Below are 11,230 nucleotides of genomic sequence, written 5' to 3'. Positions count from 1 at the left end.
AATCCTCTCTCTACCAGCTATCATCTAAGTAAATTACTTTATTTCTTGTTATCTCAGGTACCTCCTCAGTCACATGAGGAAATATCAACAGTTTCTCCCCTTTCTTTAAAAATTTTTGAGGATTTGATGAGTTTTATGTGTTAGGTGCTTAGGATAATGCCTGCCAAAATGAGGAATTTAAGTTTTTCCTGATGTAATTATTCATTACTGCTATAATTACTACTACAAAGAACTTTGACTTCTCCAGAGAAGGAATGCATACCAGTTGCCTCCACTGCTTCCACGGCAGCCACATGATGTGGGAAGAACAAATCTCACATGACACCTGAAGACATGAGGTTCTGGGAGATTTAAATCCTCAGGCACAAAGTTAGGAATACACAGAGCTGGTACCCTAATTGAGGTCCTATGACCCCATCACCAATGAGGGAGAGCAGGAGGAAGAAGGTGGCCATAGGAAGTCTTCTAAGGTCCCCTGAAGTCCACTCACGCAGGCAGCACTTCTGTTTGCAACACCAGGAGAGGGACAGCAAGTGGTTATGTGGTGGAGATGTATTCAGTTCCCTGCTTCCCTTCGGCCCCCTCCCCTTACTCGTTTTTCAATGCAGAATGAGGGTTATACTCTAGGATGGCCTAACTTTCTCCAGCTCAGTTCCTGCCTGGACCAATGCCTGAAAAAGGGCAAGTGTCCATCCAGTGGAGAAGCTGTGGCAATGGTTGCAGGAAGCTGTCCTGTGTCACCCCTGTCATCTGAGGTAGTTGAGGGGGGTCAGGGCATTGAGGCCCAGATGTGATGAAAGTAGCACAAGGCTGAAAAGGAGGACCTGGGCTAACACACTGCTATTCACCTATATGTCCTTTGATCCATTCTCATCCCCTCATTGGCTGTATATCATGTGCCACGCACTGTTCTAGGTGCTCAGATGTCTCTGAATGTCCATATTGGACACACTCCATCTGTCTGATCATAATTTGTGCTTACATTAGACACACAGGCATAATCAAGCTTGATAACTGCTGTTCTCAGACTACTTCTCAGACTTGGCCCCTGCAGACAGAAGGCATGGTTAGCAGGGAGATTTCGCAATAAACAGGACTGACCCAGCTCCTCCCATGCCTCACTCCCTTCCTCATCCTCTGATCCCACCCCTCAGCCAGGATATTAAAAGCTCAGTCTGTCTGTCCCCAGCATCCTCAGGAGCCCTCCTGCAAGGCCACAAAGATGAACCGGCTCTGCCTTTCTGCAGCCCTTCTCTTCCTCCTGCTTATCCTGGTGGACAGCACCCCGGTGTATGAACACCATACCCAGGACCAAGGTAGGTCTGGACTCACCTCTCCTGTACAGACTGGAGGGAAATGATGGAAGTCAATGGAAGGGCTGGGGCCAGTTGTGACCACACTGCTACCAGTCTTCTCTGGATTTCTCCTGTCACATTGGGCAGGATATTTGTTTGTTTGGCTTTGGCATATTCGTCTTCCTGACTATGCGAGGACATTCCCTAGTTACCAGGGCTACTCTCTGTTTGTGGTGTGTGGGCTTCTCATTGGGATGGCTTCTCTTGTTGCAGAGTAGGGACTCTAGGCATCTGGGCTCAGTAGTTGCAGATCACCTGCTTAGTTGCCCCAAGGCACGTGGATCCTCCCAACCAGGGACCGAACCCATGTCCCCCGCATTAGTATGTGGATTCTTATCTCCTGGACCACCAGGGAAGTCTTACGTCAGAAACTTTTAACTCAGCTAACATCATGATGCTCATGAGAATATCTTCAAAATTTTATATTAAATATATATCTATCTCACCTAACTCTACCAGATAGGGCCCATTTCTGAGACTCTATTCCTGGTCCCTGCCTTACCCATGAACCTTGCTGTTGTGCAGTAATAAAAAGCTGCATATTTGATCCTTGTTTTGGTTAATAGCCCAGGCCTCCTAAAACTTGGGATTTACTGACTTTATAGGTTATAAGATGAGTCACAAGAGGAGACTCAAGGTACCTTCAGGATGGGGCTGGTCTCCAAGAAACTTCAAACATCCATTTCACGGTTCCAATTTTCCCCATGTCTCATTCCAGCACCTCTGTGGAGAGGGGAGAGACCTGAGAGTGAGATCAATCACCAATGGCTGATGATCCAACCACTGTGGCTGTTTAGTGAACCGTAGGAAGAAATACATTAACCTGGGCTCAGAGAGCTTGTGTGTTTTTGAAAACAGGAAGCTGATGTGAGGGTGCTGTGCTCACTAGGGCACATAGGCTGGGCACACCTCCCTCCCACTTTGCATACACATATCTTCCATTTTACTGCCTTGAGTTACATTTTGTATAGTTATCTAGGAAGTGTAAGCAAGTGTTTTTCCTAAGTTCAGGCACCAATTGTATTGAGCTGTTGATTTTGAAGGTGGGTCATGAACATCCCTATTTTTGCCATTTGATCACAAGCATGAGCGACTCGGGACCTCAGGGCTGACAGCTGAGTTGAGGGTGGTCTTGAGTCCTCACCCTGCAGAATCTGCACTAACTCCACAGATTTCTAATCAGAAGTTAATTGACTTGCTAGACACCCAGTGGGTGTCTGGGGACTCGGTTGCTTTTAAAGGACCACATATTTGTTGTCACAGTAAAACCCAGACTCACTCTCCCCTGTGATTCAGGGGCTCAGGTGATGCTCCAAAAGGGGGGATTCATGAAAGTAGGACCTTGCACCCAGAAACTGTTCTCAGTTATCTGTATTTTCAGAGTTCCTGGCAGAATGAGGTAGTGTATCAAATGGGTTGTAATGTGACAGTGTCTTGTCCTGACACAGATAGCTACGTGTCCTTGGGCAAGTCATCTGCTATTTTCTCACTGGAACAGGGGATACATGTTACACGGGTTTTTGAACAGAAACCAATCATGAATATAAAGAGTTGAATCACATTTCATGGTGAATTTTGTGCATTTTCCACCAAGATGTGTTCATCTGAAAATGATTTCTCTACCTACTTGCTCTGGTTGAGAATGTATATTTAGGTGTCAAGTAGCAATCATTCCTCTATTGTGAATATAACCAGAAAAACCTGGGATGAGTGAGCAGCAGATCCACTGCAGAAAAAATAAGAAACACACAGAGCCCAGTGTGGGTTTGCCCCTGGGACCAAGGCTGATACAATATTAGTAAAGTCTCCAGGCCCTTTCCTTGTCTTCTTTTGACTATTATTTTATTATCCATATTGTCCCCTTCCTTGTCCACTGTTGACTATCACTTTATTATGCATATTTTATCCTTGTCCTGTTGCATGAGCCCAGCCTCCTGAAACTCCTGAAATCTACTGTCTTTCACAGGTCTGGAGACAAGCCATAGAAGGGCACCTGAGAAGCGTTCAATAATAGACGTGATTAGAAATGTCATCGGCGGTGTGGTTAAAGGTTTGAACTTTTTCCACCTCTGGGGAGTGGGGAGGGCACTGGGATTGAGAACAATCACCACTGGCCAAGGATTCAATCAATATGCCTGTTTAGTGAAACCTCAATGAAAATCCATAAATATGTGCATTCAGGGAGCTTTTGGGGTGGTATCACACGACAGTGATGTGAGGGTCCAGTGTTTTCTAGGACATGAAGGCTCCTCACAACTCCACTTCCACTTTGCCCTGCATGTCTCACTCATTTTTGCTGTGCTTAGATTTATCCTTAGTAATAACATGAGAGCTGTGTTTGAGTGGGGTTCCTGAGTTTGGTAGTCAGTTTTATTGAGTTATTGAACATGGAGTGGTAATGTTACTTCCAAGTTTTAGCTATTTTGTCAAATCACAAGCACTTCACTGTCATCTGAATTGAGGACAGTTTTGAGCCCTCAACATGCAGAATCTGTACTAACTCCCCGGATTTTGTACTGGAATAAAATTGACTTGCAGACATCCAGTGGGTGTTTGGGGAATTGGATGTTGTTGCGAGAGACACTACATATTTGGTGTCAGGGAAACCCAAACTCACATTATGTGTGTTTTGGGAGCTCAGGTGAATTCTGGAGACAGGGAAGTAATGAAAGTGGGACAATGAACCCAGAAACTGTCAGCAGTTATTGGTATTTTCAGAGTTCCTGGCAGAATAGGATAGTATATCAAATGGGTTGTGACATGAACTTATCTTGTCCTGACCTGCCACACACATGCTGTGTGTCCTGGGGCAAGTCATCTACAGCTTCCTCATCTGAACAGCAGACACCTGCTACATGGATTCTTTGAACATATTACTGGCCATAACTATAAGAAGTTTATTCACCTTCATGGCCAATTTTGGTTATTTTCCTGTGGCTATGTTCATTTGAAATAATTTCTCTACCTACCTGCTTGGGGTCAGAAAGAATAATTATGTGTCAAATAATGATTATTTCTCTCTTATAAAAATTAATCAGAATGACCTGGGAAAAATGATCAGAGTATCTAGGCTTTTTCTCTTGTCCACATTTCACTATTATTTTATTATCCATATTTGATCTTTGTCTTGGTTCATTGTCCAAGACTCCAAAATTTTGGAATTTTTGTCTTTCATAGGTACCAAGATATTTCATGGACTAAAAGGATTGGCTGACATAATCAGTAATGGAATTCAAGGTTTGAGACTTCTTCACCTTAGGGGGAAGGGAGGGCACTGAGGTTGAGATCAGTCATCACTGCCCAAAGATTCAATCAATATCCCTATTGAAGGAAACCTCAGTAAAAGTTAAAAAATAAAAATAAAACTCCATAAATTCTGACATTCAGAGAGCTTATGGGTGGGAACCAATGGTGGTGATGAGAGGGTGCTATGCTCTCTGGGGCATGAATGCTCACCACACCTCCACTCTTTCTCTGCCCTGCATGTTTCTTCCATTTCACTGTTTCTGAGTTTTCTCTAGTATATTAATCTGAGGACAGTAAGTATAGGTTTTTCTGAGTTCAGTCACCAGTTCGATTGAGATATTGAGCTTGGAGGTGGGGTCATGGAGACTACCACTTTTAGTTACTTGGTCATAAGTACGAGTGACTCGAACCACATGGCTGGCATCTGAAGTCAGGAGAGTCTTGATACCTCAACCTGTGGCATGGGCACTAACTCCAAAGATATGGTATCAGAAGTCAATTGACAGTGGGGCGCCCACTGGGTATCGGGAATTGGATGGGGTTGGTGCAGAAACCATATCTTTGCAGTCAGAAAAAATCCCAGACTCACCATGCCTTGTGATTTGAGGGCTCACATGAGGCTTGGGAAGGTGAGTAGTGAGAATAGGACACTGCACCCAGAAACTCTTTTCCAGTTATCTATATTTTCAAGCTCCTAGCAGAATCAATAGTGTACCAATGGGGTGTGATATGACAGTGTCTTGTCCTGATCCCACCACCCACATGCTTGTGTCACAGGGCAAGTCATCTGCAGTTTCCTCATCTGAATAGGGGAGATTTCTTACATGAGTTCTTTGAACTGATGATAAGTCGTGAATATAAACAGTTTATCCCCATTTCATAACCAGGATTTGTCCATTTTCCACCAAGATGTGTTAATCTGAAAAAACTTTCTCTACCTACTTGTTTTGGACAATTAAAACTATTTCTTTATCAAATTATGATTATTTCTCTATTATGAAAACTAATTGAAAGATGCAGAGCCACTGTGAAGAGAACTGCAGGGAAAGCAGGAAACACAGCCCCTGTGTGGTAGGCTGTGGGACCAAGCCTGAGACCATGTTACTGAAGTCTCCAGGCTCCTTCCCTTGTCCTTTTTGACTGTCATTTTCTTGTCCATTTTTGATCCTTTCCCTGTTTCATGGACCAGGCCTCCTGAAACTCTTGCAATTTACTCTCCTTTGTAGGTCAGGTGATGATTTCTGGAACACAGCTTGAGAACCATACAGTCGAGGAGTTCCCAACACAAATACTCAAACATGGTAAGAAAGGTTTTGTATTTTCTGCACCTCTGGTGAGAGGGAAGGTCACTGAGATTGAGATCAGTCACCAATGGCCAATGATTCAATCAATAAGCCTGTTTATTGAAACCTCAGTTCAGTCAGTTTAGTTCAGTCACTCAGTCATTTCTGACTCTTTGTGACCCCATGGACTGCAGCACGCCAGGCCTTCCTGGCCATCACCATCTACTGGAGCTGACTTTTTCACTCTCCTCTTTTACTTTCATCAAGTGGTTCTTTAGATCTTCTTCACTTTAGAACCTCAAACCTGCATAAATATTGGGATTCAGAGAGTTTTTGGGTGGTGAATACAAATACATGACGTGAGAGTGCTGTGCTCACAAGGGCATGAAGGCTCTGTGAACCTACAGTCCCCCTTCGTCCTACACATCTCCTCCAATTCACTCTTTGTGAATTTTCCTTTCTATTAATCTGAGAACGGGCTTCCCTTGTAGCTCAGTCGGTAAAGACTCTGCCCGCAGTACAGGAGACTCGGGTTCAATCCCTGGGTTGGGAAGATCCCCTGGAGAAGGAAATGACAACCCACTCCAGTATCCTTGTCTGGAAAAGAGCCTGGTGGGCTGCAATCCATGGGGTCGCAAAAAGTCGGGCACGACTGAGCGACTAACACTTAGTTACTTACTTAATCTGAGAACAATCAGTAAGGGTTTTCCTTAGTCTGGTTGTCAGTTCCATTCCATTACTGAACATGAAGATGTGGTCATGGAACCTCCAAATTTTAGCCATTTGGTCACAAGCATAAATAACTTTGGACCACACGGTTGGTACTAAAGTGAGGACAGTTGTGATCCCTCAATGGGTGGGATCTGTACTAACCGCACAAATTTCATTTCACATGTTAAGTGACTAGGGGACACCCAGGAGTGGTTTGGGGAATTGGCTGATGCTGGTCCAGATAACACATATTTGGTGTCAAAGGATACCCAAACTCACTCTCTGCTGTGATTTGGGACCTTAGGTGAGGTTTGCAGACAGGGAAGTAATGAAAGTAGGACACTGCATCCAGAAACTCATAAAAGTAAGTGGTATTTTTAGAATTCCTGGTAGAATCAGGTATTGTATCAGATGGGTTATGACGTGATAGTATCTTGTCCTGACTCTACCACCCCTATGCTCTGTGTTCTAGGGCAAGTCATCTGCAATTTCCTCAATGACTAGCAGAATAATATACAAGCATTCTTTAACAGATTATCAGTCATGAATATAAATAATCTATTCACATTTCATGACCAATTTTGTCCATTTTCCACTAGTGTGTTAATCTGAAGACATGATCCTTGATCTCCTTTGGTCAAGAGATAATATTAATATGTCAAGTAATGATTATTCCTCTATTATTAAAATAGACAGACACAGGATCACTGAGCAGGGAAGCTGCAGGAACACAAGAAACACAGTCTTTGTCTCACGGGATCTAGGTTAAGACAATACAAGCAAAGTCTCTAGGCCCTTTCACTTGTCCTCTTTTGACTATTATTTTATTAATCCTATATTTGATCCTTATTTGATCCTTGTCCTGCTTCATTGCCCAGGCCTCCTGAAACTCTTGGAATTTCCTTTCTTTGTTAAGTCATGAGACCATCAGGGAAAGCAACCCAGGAAATCTTCAGGTCTGGGCTGGTCCTCCAAAAACTTAAAACACCCATTTAGAGGTTGGAAATTTCACCACTTTCTTGCCAGCCCCTCTCAGGAGGAGGGAAGACTCTGAGATTGAGATCAATCAGCAATGGCCACTGAACTCAGTCAATATGGCTATTTATTGAAAACCTCCATAAGAATACATATTTGGTTTAAGAGACGTTTTGAGGTTAATGATAACCCATACAGACTATTTCACTATCCTGTAAGGAGACTGAATGTTAGAGGGAGATTGACCATTGTGTAGATGTGCCCAAATCTTTTACTAAAAGGAAATCAATTATATCCATTCTATTTGATGACTGTGCACCTGTGGAGAGAATGAAAATGGGAGTTATTATGTCCCTACAATGCATTGTTCTTGGGGTGGAGAAACAGCTGTGAAAAAATATGGCAATATAGCTTGTCTTGTAGTAGAGAGACAAATAATAGCAAAGAGGAGATATCCTATGGTAGGTTATAAGTTTTTAGAACGTGGGGAATAGTGCTTAAAAAGGACGCTGTGCTTTTTCTCCACAGTTTCAGGGAAACCTGTGATAAGGAGGCATTGGGCAGAGGCTGCAGAAATAACATGCCCGGTCTGTTTGAGCAGCAGCTAGGTCTGGGGTGGCTGGAGCTGAGTGAGTGGAGGAGAGGGGAGTGGAAGGGGATGAGGCAGAGATGCCATGGGGGCAGGTCGTGAGGAGCCTTGTGGGCCTTTATGAGAATCAGAGCTTGATTCTCAGAGAAAAGCGGAGTCACTGAGGAGGTGGTCTCGGGAGCAACGGGATGGATAGGGCTCAGTAACAGGACCTCTGAGGCTGCAGTGCGCAGAGTGTCCTCTAGGGGGCAAAGAGCAGAGACAGAGGCCCAGTGCCCAGCGAGCAGGCTGCTGCAGCGGTCTACATGGAGTGTGACCTACGTTGTTCCCTGGATGGATCCCAGGTCTCTCTAATAAAATGAATGTCTTGCTCTGTTGAAGTTTCTGGGGACGCTTAATTACCTAGTCATGATGCATTAAATCATTAGCCATTGGAGATCGTTCAGCAGACAGCTCCATTATCCTCCCAGAGGTTGAGGGAAGGCAAAGAGGTGGTGGATAGAAGACCACGGTGGAGGGTGGGAATGAAAGTGCCCACCACCCTGTAGACAGTCTTTTCCTGTGCAATAACCCATTCTGGTTTACAAGTGTCTTTCCAAAATACTGTCTTCACATACCAGAAGACACTTTTATTGTTCTCATCACATTAGAAATACCAAGATGTTTAGGAACTCAGTGTCAGAAAAAGGATCAAAAAACAAAAACAAACACAAACCACATCTATTTCTTCTTATAATCACAGTATCAACATGTTAGTTCAACATTCAATTTATTCAGTCCTCCTGAGGGATCAGAAGTAAACACACTGGTATGTTTCCTTCAGGCCCTTTTCCATTATAACATGATTCCTTCACATTTTTTATTTACAGTGGAAAGTTTTTACCATATACAAAGGCACGGAGAACAATATTATAAAACCCAGGTACCCAGACCCAGTATTTATTGACATATAGGGAATGATTTTCACCTGTGACCTCTTTTTGTTGCTATAGAGTTGTGTATTTCTTTTTTTTAACATTTATTTGGTGCTTTTGGTGTTAGTTGCAGGCCACAGGCTCAGTAGTTGTGGCCTGCTGACTTAGATGTCCCTCAGGATGTGGGACTTTAATTCTCTTACAAAGGGATTGAACCCTGGACTCCTGCATTGGAAGGCAGATTCTTAACCAGTTGCCCACCAGGGAAGTTCTTTAGAAGTTTTTGAGGCTAAGCAAAGGCATTATACCAATGTTTGTTAAAATACTTCATGAGGAGATATAGAAGTGTACATGGTTAATATATCATGTCACCCCTAGCAACATTCCTAATTCTGTCCCAGAAAGAAGGGTTTCAAATGGCCTTTTCCATCTGAACATCCTCCACCAGCCTAGCAGTCTCTATTGCAAAGAAACTGGCGGTTCTAGCTGTTGTCCTTGTACGAGCTGTGATGACCGTCCTCATAACTGAGCCATTGCCCCTCCTTTCCCAGCAGCTTCTAAGCCTGAATTCTGCCTGGAGCCTGAATTAAAGGGTCCCTGCAAGGACCAGATGACCCGGTACTTCTACAATGCCAAGACCGGGTACTGCGAGCCATTTGTATATGGCGGCTGCGAAGGGAACAAGAACAACTTCCAGACGTTATCAGACTGCACAGTGACCTGCTGTCCAGTGACAGTATCCCTGTGGTAAGACAGGGGGCAGGGCACAGGGGGAGGGGACGGACTGGGGAAGGAGGTGGAGCTCAGGGGACCACTCACCAGTCACACCTGCACAGTGTCTTCCTCCTTAATGCTTCCCGGGAGAAGAGGCGGCAGTGTCCTGTGAAACCACACACTGAGCAAGTTCTCCAGGGGTCAGCTTGGCAGGTCAAAGTGAGATGCCTTTTATGACAATCTGAGCCTAATCACATGCTCCTCCATCTTAGACAGGAATACTGAATCAACCACCCTTCAGCACAGGTCTGCAGTGCTCCTGAGCACCCCACCTTGGCATGGAAAACTTACTTCCTTCTTGTTTGCCATTCAGGGCATGAGGACTATGGTTTCATATTTTTGGAAACTCTAGGCTCTGTCAAGATGATGGGTCTCCACATCTGGGCTACAATGATGACACTCAACAAGTTCCTTTCTTTTTGCAGAGGACATGTGAAGAGTGGTTCCCAGAAAATGTGACGTCCGAGGAAGAACCCTGCAGGGCTGGGCCATGGCTGCTTCTGAAACTGTTCAGTCTCTCGCAGTCCTATCCCCTACCTTCCTCAGCAGAACCTGTATAATTCCTTTCTTCTATTGGTCAACATGTCTAAGTCTGTCTCACCCAGCTGGCTCTCAGCACCATGAGAATATCTTCCCTTTATTCCTAGCACTGAGCTCAGCTGCTGGCACCAAGGAGACAGTTCCTAATTATTGAAGGAAGAAAGGAAGAAATGTAGGAGCACATTCGTCATGACCAGAGTAACTATAGAGCCTGCAGTTTGACACAGGATTTTTATCTTAAACCACATCCTCACTACATCCTCACCTTCATCCCCCTCCCCACCATCACTGCTCTCTTTGTGAGTGCCAAATGTGGAGTTTCTCGCATCCAGTTCTCAGAATCAGTAATGGGAGAAGGGTATGCGATGAAGAAGCTTCTTGATCCTACAATGATGTTGGAATTTTCCTTTCCGTAGTTTCAAACACTGGCTTATATTTCAATAATAATGCATTTTAATAAATAATTCAATAATGCATTTCAATAAATGCATATTCTAAACTAAACTGACTGGAGTGGAGTCTTTTGCATGAAACTACAAACCTTAACCAAGAGGGTCCATGGGAATATTGGTCTTTCTCACTGTTCTGCAGACAGTGGGCACCTCCCAGTTCACTGTCCAGAGACTGTCCCTACCAGGTATCGGAAGCAAACTCATCACAGCATCATTGACCTGTTAATAGCCACTCCAAGCTACACAGAAACCTGGGAGACACAAATCTCCACATGAGCTTTCATTTCTTTCTTCTAAGTTCAGTCAAATTTGGGGACAGGCTGTCTTCCTGGACCTTAGGAATAGGCATGAGGCTCAGTTGTCCATTTTCTAAGGAATATGATTCCCTGAA

At 44.1% G+C, this 11,230-nt stretch overlaps 1 protein-coding gene across 1 annotated transcript; it reads left to right on the top strand.

Annotated features, from left to right (window-relative positions):
• Positions 1–579: 579 nt before the first annotated feature.
• Positions 580–10,821, top strand: LOC110149144 (trophoblast Kunitz domain protein 1-like). Its single transcript, XM_020911505.2, has 6 exons — positions 580–1,316; positions 3,322–3,405; positions 4,533–4,592; positions 5,828–5,902; positions 9,625–9,820; positions 10,273–10,821. Coding segments are annotated over exons 1-6 (510 nt in total). The 5' UTR covers positions 580–1,222; the 3' UTR covers positions 10,274–10,821.
• Positions 10,822–11,230: the final 409 nt, after the last annotated feature.

This window comes from Odocoileus virginianus, chromosome 9 (assembly GCF_023699985.2).
Source record: "Odocoileus virginianus isolate 20LAN1187 ecotype Illinois chromosome 9, Ovbor_1.2, whole genome shotgun sequence".
Classification (NCBI taxonomy): domain Eukaryota; kingdom Metazoa; phylum Chordata; class Mammalia; order Artiodactyla; family Cervidae; genus Odocoileus; species Odocoileus virginianus.
Note: the sequence above shows the minus strand (reverse complement) of the source record. Positions and strands in the feature narration are given on the sequence as shown.

Coding starts and splice junctions, on each gene's coding strand:
- LOC110149144 (XM_020911505.2), top strand. CDS start 1,223: ATGAACCGGCTCTGCCTTTCTGCAGCCCTTCTCTTCCTCCTGCTTATC. Junction 1,317..3,321: donor ACACCATACCCAGGACCAAG/GTAGGTCTGGAC, acceptor TGTCTTTCACAG/GTCTGGAGACAAGCCATAGA. Junction 3,406..4,532: donor CATCGGCGGTGTGGTTAAAG/GTTTGAACTTTT, acceptor TGTCTTTCATAG/GTACCAAGATATTTCATGGA.